The following is a 17,523-nucleotide window of genomic DNA, read 5'->3' on the forward strand; positions in this document are numbered from 1 at the left end:
GAGGATGCTCCAAAGGTTCTCAATAGGATTGAGGTTAGGGGAGGATGGGGGTCACAATATGAGTTTCTCTCCTTTTATGCTGATAGCAGCCAATGATGCAGAGGTATTCCGTGCAGCATGAGATGGTGCATTGTCTAACATGAAGATGATTTTGTTGCGGAAAGTATGGTTCTTCTTTTTCTATCATGGAAGAAAGTGGTCAGTCAGAAAATCCACATACTTTGCAGTGGCCATTTTCACACGTTCAGGGGCCCTAAAGGGCCGGACCAGCTCTCTCCCTGTGATTCCGCCCCAAGACATGACTCCACCACCTCCTTGCTGATGTCACAGCCTTGTTGGGACATGGTGGCCATCCACCAACCAGCCACCACCATCCATCTGGACCATCCACGGTTGTATGGCACTCATTAGTGAACAAGACTGTTTTAAAACTAGTCGTCATGTAGTTCTGGGCCCACTGCAGCCGTTTCTGCTTGTGAGTATTGGTTAGGGGTAGGGATGGGTGCCAGTATCCGGTGCACCGGTTCTGACATAAACGGTAGTAACCAGACCGAAAAGCAGCGCACATTTCGGTGCTTTTTTTTTCCCTGCGATGTCATACACTTTGGATTCTAGCCAATCATTTTACCTTTCCAAGGAAGTAGGCGGGCCCAGGTACATACGTTCTTTTAGAGCAGAGCTACAGATTAAAAATGCCCAAAGCGAAGCGCTCAAAAGTCTGGCTGTACTTCACAGCAAAAGATGCAAACTCAGCAGCCTGCAACAAGTGCTTTAAGGTGATACTGTGATGACGGATGATGATGGCAGCAGCAGCCGTTCTTCTCTGAGTGAGTGGCTTAATGTTGTTCGTGTGTAATTTACATTGAGTAGGCTAACCACGTTATTACATTAATGCATGTAAGGTGAACTAGCAAACACCGTTGTAGTTACATGCTGTCTTCTTGTTTGATAGAGTGATACCATATATGCCCTATAGCTGCAAAAAAAAGGCTAACATTGTTATCTTTTTACAACCCCCCCCCCCCCGTTTCACAAGTAACGGTTTGGCACCAGTATTGGCTAAAACCTAAACGATACCCATCCCTAGTTAGGGATTCCCAAATAGAAGGTTTATGCACAACTGCAAGTCTCTGGAGGATCCTACATCTTGATGTTCACAGGGCTCCAGAGGCACCAGCAAATATCTGTTTGCTGCTTTGTAATGGCCTTTTAGCAGCTGCTCCCCTAGTCTGATGTATTTGTTTGGCAGAAACCTTCGTCTTTGTCCCTTTATCTGCACGAACCCGTGTGTGCTCTGAGTCAGCCAGAAATCTCTTAACATTATGGTGATCACGTTTAAATTTTTGTGAAATATCTAAGGTTTTCATTACATGTCCAAGGCATTCAACTATTTCACGCTTTTCAGCAACAGAGAGATCCTTTTTCTTTCCCATACTGCTTGAAAATTGTGGTCTGCTTAATAATGTGGAACATCCTTCTTTAGTGGTTTTTCCTTTAATTGGGCTCAACGGGCAAACTAATGATCATAGGTGTCCAAGGTTGATTTCAGTGATACAAAGAGTCCTGAGACACAATTCCATCCATGAGTTTAACTGAAAAACAACTTATTTCATCTTTATGCCACTTAAACACAATTTGCATAATATTTGTGTAAGTAAATAGCAGAAATAACCAGAAAATCTTTGCAGTAGTGTCTTATGAGGAAACCTCACTCACCCCACTTTTTAGTACAAGATATAGGATGAGGAAAGAGCAGAACAGAGTCAAGAGGCTGGAATGTGGACAGAGAAGCAAGCATATGAATAATGTGGCCATAATTCAGCATAAAAAGACGTGTGGATTGCACAGCATTGAAAGAGAAACATAATGGTGTTCTGTAGAAGACAGAAACAGTTTTTGTCTCCAGAGACATGCATATTCTGTATAGCACAAAGCTACATAAGGACAGGCTGAAATATAACAAATGAAACAGAAACAAATGATGCTGCTTCTTATTATTATACTCCTGATTCTGAATTTAACAGAGTGATACAATTTATGAAAAATAAAATTCATATGAACTTCAAAATCTATCACAGGTTCATATACAAAATCAGCCACAGGCTGATTGAACTTTTTTTTTGTTTTTGCTTTGATTAAATTGCAAAGTGCTGGACCTGAAAGGAAAAGGTAATTTATAATGATATATTTCTGATATACTACGACTAATGAGCAATATTTTAAAACAGGACATCTTCTTATCTTCTTTTTATATCTTCTTGTGATATCTTCTTTTTCTTTTGCTAAATCAGTAAGACACAATTTTGTCTTTCTTATTACAGAAAGACAAAATTGCACGTTCTTCTTTTTCATATTTTTTAATCCAACATACATATTTTTTCAGATATGCATTCTGATATGATATAAATTAATTTCTGTCTGTCCTTGCAAACTACCTTTTAAATCCATTGGTTAAAGTTGTGTTGGTTTGCATGCACTTCTAATTGCAACACAGGCAAAAAATGCATAAATCTTAATTCTTGCAACACAGACAATTATTCTCTAAACTTGGTGAATCTTGAAAAAGAAAAACTCAAATCACTTTTTCAGTTATGTTTTCTTCTGATCCCGTGCTCCTCTTCTCCTCCACCCTACTCCCTGAAACATTTGTACTTATATCCAGATAGAGTGCTGACTGAAAGCGACACAGAATGCTTTCAGTGCGTTTCAGTTGTGGAGGTACAACCATAAATAAGGGTCGTCAGCGTACATGGGTCCAAGTATGTTTATGCACACAGCTCGGTGCTCCAGCAACAAGTCCATGTGGCCCAGCAGATCCAGACACAGATGTTCAGTGAGATTCACTAAAACGGCCCAGCCTTCAATTGCTCTGGTCACACCCAGTGCATCCAACAAAACTGACCCAAAAATGTCCAGAGAGGCTGGCCAGTCCTCTAGAAGACTGTCTGTTAGCTCCATTTTCCTGTGTCTCGTTTCTGCAGTGCAAGGCTTATTGGCCTGATTCAAACTGTTACAGCACAGATAAAACCCAGTGGCAGGTGCTTAATGAGGCCATCTGTCACACCCCCCCCCCACCCTCCCAATCCTAAAAGGATTAAAATAATTAGGTGCATGACCATTCAAACCTGTTTGAATGAGATTCAATCCTTCAGTCACTGTAGAATATATGTATGTCCTAATCTCATTGATCAGATACATTCTTCAAATCTGAGGCAGAGATTATCCTGATTATTATTATTATAGCATCACCATCTAACTGGAGGCTAAGGTTATGTATGTATATACTCATTAAAATTATTATTAATGTGTAATAAGATCATGTTTTCACCAGGTTATTAAAATGAGCAGCTCGTCTACTCACAGCAGCTCATTTCTTAACCTTATGAAGGGACATTTGCTGATTATAAAGACTAACAACGTTTTACGTCACACATTTTGGACCTGTCAGCAATAATCAGTACTGTTTTTGTTATTTTACAGTTTTTTGTTTAGTTTTTACTTTAATAACAAACAAACAAAAACACAAACAAAACCAATGTTATATACGTACTAGATGAGGAAAAAAAAATGCTCCGGACCAATATGTCTTTAACCACTAGATTTAAAGATGCAAAAGAAATTGTTCCTTGGGTGAACTCTAACAGGGGTGGATTAAGTTAGTGCAGTTGTTTCACCACTAGATGGAGGTAGTTAATTTGTTTCTGAAGGTTCAGCTTTGCAAAAAGAGAGAAACAGGATCAAGCAGATACACATTTTAACAATAAATAAATATATAAGAGAAAATAATCTACAAATATCATTTATTTTACATCAATTGAATTTAAGAGAATATAACTAATAAAACTAAAGCACTGTATGTGTGGTGATACAGTTTCATATCGGAATGCCAGGAAGCTGCTGCTCACACAGTCCCAATCGTGATTACTGTGGGGACGGTTTCTCAGGCGATCAGGATTATTTTTTACACCAAATTTCAGTGCAATCTAAATACATACCATTCAACAGAAACATGGAATACGAATGCAGTGATGCTAAAAGACAGTTCAAACCCCCTGTATGAAGATGTAATGAGGTGAGGTACTGGTTATCTCTTCTTCATGCTATTATCTTCTCCCATTGTTACAAGTCTCTTGAATCTTTCACAGGTTAAATTCATGAACCCGTGGTTTTGATACAAAAGACGGGTGTGGCGTTTTAATCTCTGAGAACTTCAAACACAATTTTGAAAACCTTGTCAGGTTTCTGGTCACACCCTTTGGCACAACAGTAAGCAGATTATTTGGGAAACCTTGTACACTGTGTTCTTGAAATGACTTATACTGAAATTATATCCCTGCCACCCGAGCAAGTTTATTCATATTTACTCATTTTAGTGAGATATGTTGTGCTTTTGCTGGTTGCTTTTTTTGTAGTTTAATAAGGAGCATGTGATATTCAGGAAACATTGTTGAAAAACAGATTTTGGGCCCCACTAGTGGAGTGTGGTGACACTACTGACAATTTTGAGAACCACTTTATTTTGGAGGATTTTAAAGGTTGAGCCAAGACCCAAAATCTGAATCGTTGTCAGACTGATGTTTGCATTCAATGAGCAGCTCTAATCTAGCAATTAGAAAAACAAAATTAAATTTCTCAAGTTCATGGGTGCAACTGGGTCAGCTAGATGATAAACTACATTACTTTGGTCAAAACACTGAAGCAAACGTTAACAAGAACATAGTTTAGATACTCAGTTCTGGTGTTCACTTAGTGCTCTGTAATCTCGAGTGACAACACTTTGGTTATATAGTCCTTTCCTGATTAAATAATAGTGTTAATGATAAACTGCAGCTGAAGATGTTGGAATTGTTGAAGAAAGAAGGTAAAAGAAAACCCACAGCTGTTTGTTTTGAATGCAACACTGAACACGACTCAGAGAGACATGATAAAGTTCATAAATTTAGAGACATCAGAGTTGCTGCTATAGTTAAAGTATGACAAAACAGCAGCAATAAGTCACCTATTTGTCACAGTGCTGACAAATGACAGTTTTTGGTGTCACGTTATTTTCATTATTGTAAAATGGCAACAAACAACATGCTGACTTGTTTCTGTTTCTTTCTTTGTTTTGTGAATTTTAATGCTCACAGAACACATTAATTTTAGTCTTCCTTCCTTTGTTCTTTTTTTTAAGTCAAAGACATAAAGTTGCAACACAAAGTTTTAAGGTCTTAACTATGTTAGGCTTATTTTTTGTCATGATCCGGAGTTTGTGACTCCGTGTTTATGTTTTAGTAGTTATTATTATTCTGGGTTTTGTTTTCATGTTCCTATGTGTACCCCAGTCTGTGTGAAGTTTTTGTGTTGTGTCATTGCATGTATGTGTTTCCTGTTTTATTTTGAAGGTCTGCGTCTTATGTGAGTGTTTTCAGTTGCCTCCCTAGTCTCGTCACGTTAATCACTTCCAGCTGTGTCCCCCACCTGTGTGTAATCTCCCTGTGTTCTCTGAGTGTTTTTAAGTCTTGTCTTTTGTCTTAGTCGTTGCTGGTTCGTCTGTGTTGTTTCCCCTCGGTCTCCCTGCGTCTCTCTGTATGTATTTCCCCGGACCTCCCTGCATCTTCATTTCTGGTTTGTTTTGTTAGTTTTACCCAGTTTAGGTTTCCGGTTTCATGTTCACCCACCATTGCTGTTTGTACCCACTCCTGTAAATAAATACTCACCTGCACCAGAGCTGCCGCCTTTTGGATCCTTTCTACGACTCCACACGTCTGCCACACCGGGCGTGACATTTTTAGTTGATAAGGTTTATCATTTTCTGGCTTAATGTGTAACTATCATTTTAACATTACAGTGGGTCAAAGTAGGGTTAACCATAAATGTTCTAACTTTAAATACAACTTTATATAATATAAATGCTGTGTCAAAGTCTTGATGTGGTTAAGAAATGGAGAAAATGTAGGAAAAACCTGACACAGGACCTGAGAGATGCAGAAGGTCCTTCAGTTGAGTCATCTGTTCACTGAAGCCTCAGCAGAAATGGTCTCAGTGGAAGGGTGGAAGCAATTCTAAAGGAAGGGAAATAAGTTTATGAAACTATGAAAAGCATCATCAGATTTTGATCCACCACACAACACCATGTGGAAAGCATCCGATTGCTTCAAAGCGTCAGTTAAAGCAGTGATCTTAAGAATGATACAGTAAAATTATACCAGGGTAGAAAAAACACACCATAGAACATTCATGGATTGGCATCCCCAGAGCCTGGACCTCAACATTTGAAGCATTGTGGGATCATCTTGACAAAGAACGGAATGAAAGTCAGTGAGCATCCAAAGAAGAGCTTTGAATGTCCTTCAAGAGGACTCGAAAACTATTCCTGAAGACTACTTAATGCAATTACTAGAAAGTTTGCCGAAGAGAGTTAAGAAGAATTCAATTCAATTCAATTTTATTTATATAGCGCCAAATCACAACAAAAGTCGCCTCAAGGCGCTTCATAGATACAGAGAAAAACCCAACAATCATATGACCCCCTATGAGCAAGCACTTTGGCGACAGTGGGAAGGAAAAACTCCCTTTTAACAGGAAGAAACCTCCGGCAGAACCAGGCTCAGGGAGGGGCGGCCATCTGCTGCGACCGGTTGGGGTGAGAGAAGGAAGACAGGATAAAGACATGCTGTGGAAGAGAGACAGAGGTTAATAACAGATATGATTCAATGCAGAGAGGTCTATTAATACATAGTGAGTGAGAAAGGTGACTGGAAAGGAAAAACTCAATGCATCATGGGAATCCCCCGGCAGCCTACGTCTATTGCAGCATAACTAAGGGAGGATTCAGGGTCACCTGGTCCAGCCCTAACTATATGCTTTAGAAAAAAGGAAAGTTTTAAGCCTAATCTTAAAAGTAGAGATAGTGTCTGTCTCCCGAATCCAAACTGGAAGCTGGTTCCACAGAAGAGGGGCCTGAAAACTGAAGGCTCTCCCTCCCATTCTACTTTTAAATACACTAGGAACAACAAGTAGGCCTGCAGAGCGAGAGCGAAGCGCTCTAATAGGGTGATATGGTACTACAAGGTCATTAAGATAAGATGGGGCCTGATTATTTAAGACCTTGTATGTGAGGAGCAGGATTTTGAATTCAATTCTGGATTTAACAGGAAGCCAATGAAGGGAAGCCAAAACAGGAGAAATATGCTCTCTCTTTCTAGTCCCTGTCAGGACTCTTGCTGCAGCATTTTGGATTAGCTGAAGGCTTTTCAGTGAGTTTTTTGGACATCCTGATAATAATGAATTACAGTAGTCCAGCCTGGAAGTAATAAATGCATGAACTAGTTTTTCAGCGTCACTCTGAGACAGGATATTTCTAATTTTAGAGATGTTGCGCAAATGGAAGAAAGCAGTCTTACATATTTGTTTAATATGTGCGTTGAAGGACATGTCCTGGTCAAAAATGACTCCAAGGTTCCTCACCGCGTTACTGGAGGCCAAGGTAATGCCATCCAGAGTAAGAATCTGATTAGATACCATATTTCTAAGATTTTCAGGGCCGAGTACAATAACCTCAGTTTTATCTGAATTAAGAAGCAGAAAGTTAGCGGCCATCCAGGTCTTTATAAAGGTGGTCGTATCAAATATTGACCTTCAAGCTTGTTGGAATTGTACAAACTTATTTTTTGCCTTATTTACTGTATTTTCATGTATCTTTGCACATGTTTCAATACATGGCTACACCGATTTCCCATTTTCCTATTACAATATAAAGAAATGTAGCATAAAATTGACTTTCCTACTAAATGTAAACTTGCTCAGAAACTCCACCACGGCTGACTAGCACATAATTAAATGCACGCAGTCTTCAAAATGTTCTTATCTATGAAAACGCATCACCCTAGGGACGAGTACAAGATGTACTAGTCTCCAATTTCTTCATCTGTACACTGCTGCCTCATTTTTTGCTATGTGGAAGCATTGCCTCATTTGCAGTCCTCTTTATCCGTGTGCCAAATACTGAAATGCTGTTTCCATGGCATGTCTGCTACTATTACTGAGTGTCGAGACTTCTTCTTCTCTTATGCTGTAATTAAACACTCTCTCCAAGTGTTCTTATCTGTATGCCTAGCATGTTATGACTCCCTACCATCACACTTCTCCTCTGCATCCTGTTGACAAACCACTGGGACAACATCCAGTGTGGCCTTATTGAGATCAGTGAGAAACGGTGTGTGAACGTCTTCGCCTCCCATCTGAACAACTATGAGTGCGCTGAGACCCCTGGGTTTGAAGTCTGTAACATTTGATCCATGGGAAACCCTTGTGCACAATGATGCCGCTGAACAATGTGGCCCCAGTTCGGTGTGTCCCTAGAGGGCCACTGTAGACTGAAGATCTTATAACCTGTCCTGGATACATCACCCCCTTGGGACCGGACCACTCCCATCTGAAACTACTGGCCCGGTAGTTCAGCCAGAACCAGATAGAATTACACGATAACTGATGCTGAGGCTGAAGGCATGATTTATATGTGCTTGTGTATAAAATACCAGTGCGTGAATGAGTGAGTAAAAATCTAAGCGCTTTTGACATCAGATCTAAATAAGCAAGCAGCTTGCTCATGACATCACTTACTTCTAAAGTTACCAAATAATCGAACTTGTTTTTCTGTCCTTCAAAAACTCCAACTCTTTGTGTAGCCAATTGATAAGAGAAAGCATGGATGATCACTGTTTCCTCTTTGTTCAATGGATTATTAATAAACAATGCTTCTCCTGCTATTCCTGACATTATACGATTCTTCACTTTAATCCCAGAAAAACACAAGATGCCATTAAAACACATGGCTTCTTCAGTGAATCATCAGATCAGGAGTAAATCTATTTTCATCCACATTCCTCCAATAATCTGTTTAAGAGAACTAAGATGAGACCACTGTTATGATATTTTGATACCACGGTAAGCATTTACAGGATATTGTTTTATACAGGAAAACTGTTACTCAATAAGGCCGATCTACTAGTTGTTTTTCTCTTTCTCTGTGACCCAAGAATTAATGTGAGACTCACAAGCTGGTACCTCAAGGTCGAAAACACCACAGAGATGAGACCACTTCCTTACTCCCATCCTCCCTTTTTCCTTATCTCCTGGAAAAGGCTCGTTAAAGGCTAGGTGGTTTGTTTCAGAATTCACTGATGAAAGAACTCTGTATTTTATGTCTAGGAGTGTATTTTGCTGGGATGATCATAAATTATAGCTGAACTGATAAACTACACACAGGATACTTCTTTGCTCAGAAGGCAGGAAGACGTTTCCTTATTTGGTCTGTACCGGTTTGAACTGGGAAAGCTGACACACGAACCTTTTTTCATCTATATAAACTGCTGTGTATCAAATAAACCTTTGAGTCGATTGGGAAGGCAACCTAAAGCAGTCTCTGTTTTCTTGTTCTCCCAAGCTGCTCCCGAGCTCGTACTAAACACGCTGAATGGCATACCTGAGTGTTACTTTGAATAATTAGGAGTCTTATAAGGAAAGGACAAACTCTGCTTATCGCTCACGCCACGGAGGAAACCCGGGAAGGCAATTTCCTTCAATTTTGGTGTCAGAAGTGGGATCCTGACAGAAGGTAAATATGTGTCTTTCATATTTATATAGAGACCATATTATACCTCTCTCAGTGATCGATCCATAAAAAAACGGGATATGCTGACGAAGTTTCACTTAGTGATCCAGAGAGATACACTGACTGACTTCCTCAGTCCCCGAATCCATAAAAAAACGGGATATGCTGACGAAGTTTCACTTAGTGATCCAGAGAGATACACTGACTGACTTCCTCAGTCCCCGAATAAAGTAAATTAACCCTTGTGTGGTGTTGGTGGACACAGGAAGTTGCCTGTTGTCTTGAATATTTTAATTTTGTTTAAAAATAATAATAATAATAATAATTAATTGTTTAATTAAACGTACGTTAAAAAGTGAGAAGTTGCTCACTCAGAAAAAGTGACACAGAAAGTTGCCTGTTGTCTTAAATACTTCTCGTTAAGTGAGAAGTTGCTCATCAAAGAGTGACACAGGGAGTTGCCTGTTATCTTGAAACGTACGTTAAAAAGTGAGAAGTTGCTCACTCACAGAAAGCTAGTAAATAATTAAATTTAATTTTGTTAAAAAAAAAAAAAAACGAAAGAAAACTGAAAACGGGTCTCACAGACCCGATTACCATACAAGGGTTAAAAGCAGTAAATTAAAAGCAGAAAGAACACAGGAAGTTGCCTGTTGTTTTACGAGAAGTTGCTCGTTAAGCGAGAAGTTGCTCGCTAAGTGAGAGTTGCTCACACAAACAAAAAATTGCTAGCAATAAATTTAAAGTGACCTCAGCTGTGCCGCAGCGAAAATACTAACCTAAATCCTCCTAGCGTGTAAACCCCTCTGGAAATCACTGAACATGGGTCAGAATAATTCAAAGACCACAGACAGGTCCGATAAAAAATCTAAAGTACCTGTAAAACCAAAAATTAATAAAATACAAAATAAAGTCTCAAATAACGGCTCAGTATAACTCCCATTTCCGGTTACGTGTAACCTGCGTCCGCGAATCGGTGAAGACGTCCATGATCACGTATCCAGAACATGCGGGAGTGCTTATGTGACTGACTTTGTTTACAACTTAAGAAGTTCAATGCATTCTAATTTCTTTTCGGAGCCTTATCCCGAACGATTATCGCCAGAAAACAGGTCAGTAGAAATGTTGAATATCATTTGTGATAAGAAAAGTAGTCTGCTTAAAAAGTCCTGTAGAAAATATATGATAGAATGCCGCGACGTGATACATCAAATGTTACCACTATGGAAAAAGGGACCGGAACCAGGTGTAGATGCTTTAACATCAAATAAAACTAGTGCAGGCTCTAGCAAAGAAAATAAATCTACTGCGGGAAAAGCTAGTCTTCCATGCTCAGCCATTCAGCCCACAGCCCCGCCGCCTTACGAAGATGAGACCGAATTAATAGTTGCTGCAGCAGCTGCACGCAAACAATGTCAGCATTCTGATCCAACCAGCTTAAAAGACAGTGACAAAAAATCTGAATCACATGCAACGGATCTTAGCCATCTCTTTAAACAAGATCAGGAAAAACAATATATACGCCGCGAGGAAGAATTAGCAGAACATAAAAAAAAAAGAGAAAAACTTTTGAAAGAAGAATGTGAGGAACTTATGAAAAACAATTTAGACGACTATGAAGAAAAACTTTTGCATCAGGCAGTGTCCACAATAGACACCCACATGACAAAGTCGCCGATTTCTTTAAGAATCTAAAGAAATTCCTGCTAACAATGTCCAGAGACAAAATTGACTTAAATGCAGTAACTATGTGTAAACAGAAGCCTGATGAATCTATCCTAGTATTCATAAAACGCTTTATGCACTGTTGGACAAGCTAGAGGTGCAAATTCAGCTCAGTTTTCCAGCAGCCGCAGACACCCAAAGCAAAAATGAATTTGTGTATTTCATTTAACATAAAGGGTGAAATGTTTGCTGACACTGATAACAGCTTATGTTTTCTCTGCCCTATGTACCGACATGATGGAGAAGGAACATCCTCTGTGTCAGCTGGACCCTCAGCAGAGAATGAACTCAACATCCTTTTTGTCCGGTACTCTATGTCACACACTGTGCCAAAAAAAAAACGTGTACAGACGCCACTAACAGGTAATCCCATGACTGGGAGCCACACTTTTGTTTCTCTCACACTGTTCAACAACATGATAACTGCTCACACAAGTGAAGGTCAAACAGTGATTTTGTTACAAAACTCAGACATAGGTTACGAAATATGTCGTCACATAGATCTAACCTACCCTATCCACTGTACTATTTCTGCAGTTACATTGCCAGCTGCATACCAGAATATGACATTATGGTCAAAAAGTGAGAATGATATAGGATTTATTGACTGCATACCTTATCACGTACAGCTAAAAAAAAACAAAAAGCGAGTATATGTCAGGCAATGTCCCCTTTCCACGGAAAAAGCCGCAGCTCTAGATGTCATCATAGGAGATTTATTGACTACAGGAGTAATAAAGCCCACACTCCTGTCAATCCTGTGCCAAAGCCTAACAAACCTGGCGTATGGCGTTTCATACAAGACTTGAGGCAAATTAATGCAGTCAACATTCCTCTGCCACCTCTCGTTTCAGATGTTCACAGCATATTGACATGCATTGCATACACATTTTACCGTGGTGGATTTATGCTCCGCTCCTTTTTCTCATGAAGACACACAGCCGTTATTTGCATTCACACATAGAAATAAGCGGTACACTTGAACTCGTTTGCCCCAAGGCATGATAGACAGCTCTGCTGCTTTCTCTATGGTACTCCTCCTGAGGGCTGTACTCTGATCCACATGTGGATGACCTCCTCCTCTGTGCTGAAAGTGAAAAACTATGTCTAACTGCTACACACATGCTTCTCCAGCACCTCCAAAAGACTGGCCACAAAGCATCAGCAAAGAAAATGCAGTACTGTCAGACTTCTGTTCAATATTTGGGATTCACACTGTCTCACGGAAAACGTTCCATGACTGCAGACAGGGTCAAAGCTGTGACCTCTGTCCCTCGGCCCACTACACAGAAGGAAATGTTGTCCTTCCTGAGCATGGTGAACTATTGCAGACAGTGGATACCAGACTGTTCTTTTCATGACCACATTCTGCGTGACTGTTGTAAAAAAGACAAGCCTCCTCGAATACTGTGATCCACAGAAATGACTGCCTCTTTCAATGCATTAAAGGGAGTGCTGACCTCCGCCACTCAAAGGTGCTGTCCGTGGTTGTTCAGGAATGCCGGCCTGCCTGAGGGCAGTAGCAGCTTGCTCTATCATGATAAGGGACTGCGAGAAGCTCACACTCTCACATGACACTATTCTACACACCAATCACCAGGTCATGACCATTCTAGCAAACATAACTACACAACATATGCAAATCTCACTATAAAAGCGAGCAGCACACCTGATTCGCCATGACATTTATTGATACTATTCTGTGTTCTTCTGACCGACAGGATGGCTCAGACAGGCTTGATGTTCATGACTGCATGACACGTATACAGGAATCCACAGCACCATGTCCAGATTTAGAGCAAACACCTATCTCAGACTCAGCCACGGTTTATGTGGACGGGTCCTGTTCAAGGCCGAGTGACAACTCATTTCTTTGTGGCTATTCAGTGGTAACAGTGCCTGACATCATACTAGAGGCTCACTCATTACCATTTCACTCAGCACAAAAAGCAGAGCTCATGGCTTTAATACGCGCCTGTGAGCTACATTTGGATAAGCATGTGACAATTTGCGCAGACAGCCGCTATGCATTTGGCGTTGTGCATGACTTTGGCACATTGTGGAGACAGAGAGGATTTAGATCTGCTGATGGAAAATAAATTGCTAAATTCTGATTTTGTTCAAAGACTTTTTCAGGCTATACAGCTGCCATCGGCCGTTGCAGTTGTAAAAACGAAAGGATACAGTACAGCTGACACAGACGAAGCAACAGGTAATGCCTTAGCAGACGTGACAGCCAAGGCTGCAGCTGCATCACAGCTCCCACCTCCACAGGAAGTATTATCTGTGCCCCTACAGCTGCCACTTGTTACACTCCCAGACTATTTAGACACAAATGTTGATTTAAAATTTATACAAGAGCAAGCCTCTGCATAGAATAATGACTGTACCTTAGATGACAGAGATGGCCTATACAAAATCTTAAGGGTTTGATTGCCCTCCCATATTCCCTGATGCCAGTCCTTGCCCGACATTTTCACTGTGTGAGTCATGTCGGACAAAGAGGGGTAATAGGGGCAATAAAATCAAGATTTGTAATTGAGAAAACATTGCATGCAGTAAAAAGCATATTAGCAACCTGTCTAACATGTGCGCGAACTAATGTAGGTAGCTCAAAAGCAAAACATCAGCATTTACCACAACCAGATTTTCCATTTCATACATTACAAATTGATTTTACACATATGCCAGCACAAGGAAGTATCAAGTACTTACTGGTAATAGTGGATCAATTTAGTAAATGAGTAGAAGCTTATCCAACCTCAAAAGAAACTGCAGAAGTAGTCTGTCAAAAGTTGAGCAATGAAATAATACCCAGATTCGGAATACCTCACCAGATTAACAGTGATAGAGGATCTTCATTCACATTAGAAGTAATTCAAAAGTGTGCTAAAACTTTAATGACCTGTGTCAAATTACTTACTCAAGTCCTGTGTGAGATTAGAATGACTCAATCTGAAGTAACCAAATTATTTCCATTTGAAATAAGACTATTTCCAAGACCATGGTCAGCTTCCAGAGGGGCACCGCTAGTAGAAGGTGATCTATATTGCATTGTCCACTGATGTTCACAACCTGGTAGAAAAACTGAATAATAACTATCAGAAAGTTTGTCTCTCTCAGCTTTTCCCCTCCACAGTTCCACCAGTGGAGACAAGGAGACGCATGTTGGAGAAGCCACTAAAACCAAGGACACTCTGGGAGGCCGCGTTTTCCAGCCCCCAGGCTTTACTGGCAGTGACGAAGAACCAGCATCCTCACAGACGGACAACCTCAGTGGATTCATGCCAGCAGGGTTAAGACCAGCCCAATCGGACCATCTCAGGCGTCGGATCAAGCAGACGACATCTCCGGCGAGCCAGCGCCCGGAACTAGAGCAAATAAACACACGGGTAGACGACATCTCAGGCGAGCCAGCGCCCGGATCCAGTGCACACACGCAATCACTGATTAACACACAACGTCTGAAAGAACAACAACAAGGTACTCAAACATCCAGCAGGAACAGAAAGCCAAAAGTACCACATGATGTCTAACCTGATAAAGCCAGACTCATTTCATCCTGATAATGGAGAAAATGAAATGCCCATTGTCATCATACGACGCTTATTCAATGTCTCTCGAACCTGGGACCAGGCCAGGAGACAACTGAAGAACTGTTTTTCTTATATACTTTCTTATATATTTAGGTTATTTATCATATCTATCGCATTAACCTTAGGATTTCTCTTTGCTATTTTGTATTGTAAACTGCAACCATGTTCACATTTCTGCAGGTCATATTTTGCTGACTATACCTCATGCTCCATTTTGCAAGACACCTACTTAATGCACTCCTCACGTTCCCTAAAATCAGTAAATAGCAACATAGACGCCACTAATAAACCATTTTATGCACCCTCTAGAACAGGAGCTAACGCCTGGTATGAAAATGCCAGAACAGCCGCTCGTGATTTAGGAAACAGTAACTGTTATGTATGTTCAAAGGCTAATCCAGAACAGGTAATAGTAGGATACCCCATATCCGGTTTCCCCCTCACTGAGGGACTAGAGAAAATCAGCGGAAATAATGCTCTCTTTAAAGACACTTTACAGTTGACTCTGAGCCCTCTCGACTGCCTACTTAGACACACACACACACCAACTAACCCTGAGACTCCATTAGGCGAATTATTGAAGTTATCTAATGACACCGCAGGGACCTGCGCCCCAATGAAACGCCCTAAGAATAGGTTAAAGCCCTCACTGCCCTTAGGACAGATCCCTCTCCATTTTAATACTAGTATGATATGTCTGCGCAGATTAAAGTTAACTGGCCCAGACACACACATAGATTATACAAAGGATGACTACACATTTTTCTCTGACTCCCCAGGTGCACGCTGTAATGAGACATGGCTAGCTGTCTCTGTGGCTGAAGTTTTATCATATCTGGAGGAACACACACACAGTTCAAGTTCGAGCAGAGAATCGATCATTGTTCCCCCAGAGGGTGTCTTAAATGATACTGACTGGGGGGAGTTAGTTAAATCACACATGGTCACGCGCCTGACCAGACCAATCCCACATGCTTATTGGATGTGCAATAATACTCTTAGATTAGCTTTACCTGTTAATTGGACCGGTACCTGTGGTCTAGTAACCGTTGATGTATGCTGTACTTTCATTCCCAATAACACCGCTCCTAACGGTTCATTCACACAAGCTATGAATAAACTTGAAGCATTGCAGATAGAACTAATTGCCAATGCAGGTCACGGTCAGTGGCTACATAAGTGGCTACAGGACACGTTTGGAAGATGGAAGGAACTAATTGTGGCCTTTGTAACCGTTGCAGCATGTTTTTGATGATTATTGTCTGTTGTGTGGTACCCTGTGTACGTTCAATGATAACCCGTATAGCTACTAGTACAGCTACTTCAATGTATTTGCAATTGGCACAAATTGACCCAGATTATGTGTCAGATGTCATCAATGATGTTCCTGATGTGTATATTGAACATTAGGTTGTGAACTATTACATTTTATGATTTGCTTTTTATATTATGTTATTACATTTGTGATTTTTCCTTTCTATTTGAGTTATTATTTTTAAAAAATAATAAAAGAGGGGAACTGTTATGATATTTTGATACCACGGTAAGCATTTACAGGATATTGTTTTATACAGGAAAACTGTTACTCAATAAGGCCGATCTACTAGTTGTTTTTCTCTTTCTCTGTGACCCAAGAATTAATGTGAGACTCACAAGCTGGTACCTCAAGGTCGAAAACACCACAGAGATGAGACCACTTCCTTACTCCCATCCTCCCTTTTTCCTTATCTCCTGGAAAAGGCTCGTTAAAGGCTAGGTGGTTTGTTTCAGAATTCACTGATGAAAGAACTCTGTATTTTATGTCTAGGAGTGTATTTTGCTGGGATGATCATAAATTATAGCTGAACTGATAAACTACACACAGGATACTTCTTTGCTCAGAAGGCAGGAAGACGTTTCCTTATTTGGTCTGTACCGGTTTGAACTGGGAAAGCTGACACACGAACCTTTTTTCATCTATATAAACTGCTGTGTATCAAATAAACCTTTGAGTCGATTGGGAAGGCAACCTAAAGCAGTCTCTGTTTTCTTGTTCTCCCAAGCTGCTCCCGAGCTCGTACTAACACGCTGAATGGCATACCTGAGTGTTACTTTGAATAATTAGGAGTCTTATAAGGAAAGGACAAACTCTGCTTATCGCTCACGCCACGGAGGAAACCCGGGAAGGCAATTTCCTTCAACCACTAATTGGAGTGTTTGAGGTGCTGCAGTTACCTAAAGAAAGCAGTGATTCGTGATGAAACAAGATGTTAGAAGATTTGTGAAAATATTACACGATGAAACCCGATCCAACCAATACTGTTCCGTTTTTCTGGCACATCCCAGCTCAGAAACCAAAAAAAGTTAAACCCTCAAACAACAAAAATTTTATCAATCAGTATCAAAAAACCCCCATTTAAGGTGGGTTTTGCAGATGCTGGACTGTAAACAAAGCACACAAAAACCCACAGTCATGATAATGAAGACATTTGTATACACACAAGAGAGAATCCAGACTCCAGAAATTTGCCACAATTATGTGTTTCTCTTTTAATTCTGCATTTTATGTCATGGCACTGATTCTTGTTTTCTTTCTTCACTTTACAAATTCAGCTCTTTGGTCCAGCC

The 17,523-nt window shown here is 40.4% G+C and overlaps 1 protein-coding gene across 3 annotated transcripts; it reads left to right on the forward strand.

The window, feature by feature from the left end:
- The first annotated feature begins 10,465 nt into the window (after positions 1-10,465).
- Positions 10,466-16,386, forward strand: LOC113033738 (uncharacterized). 3 transcript variants are annotated; one of them, XR_003274063.1, is made up of 2 exons: positions 10,466-10,707; positions 11,567-11,661. XR_003274063.1 is itself a non-coding variant. In XM_026187809.1 (2 exons), the coding sequence occupies exon 2, from the start codon at positions 14,846-14,848 to the stop codon at positions 16,166-16,168; it is 1,323 nt and encodes a 440-aa protein (XP_026043594.1). In that variant the 5' UTR covers positions 10,466-10,707; positions 14,444-14,845; the 3' UTR covers positions 16,169-16,386. The 3 variants fall into 3 exon arrangements, 2 of the variants coding, with proteins under 2 accessions (XP_026043594.1, XP_026043595.1); XM_026187809.1 differs by lacking the exon at positions 11,567-11,661 and adding an exon at positions 14,444-16,386; XM_026187810.1 differs by lacking the exons at positions 10,466-10,707; positions 11,567-11,661 and adding exons at positions 13,622-14,359; positions 14,444-16,386.
- The last annotated feature ends 1,137 nt before the right edge of the window (positions 16,387-17,523 follow it).

The sequence above is a fragment of the Astatotilapia calliptera genome, chromosome 12 (assembly GCF_900246225.1).
Source record: "Astatotilapia calliptera chromosome 12, fAstCal1.2, whole genome shotgun sequence".
NCBI lineage: Eukaryota > Metazoa > Chordata > Actinopteri > Cichliformes > Cichlidae > Astatotilapia > Astatotilapia calliptera.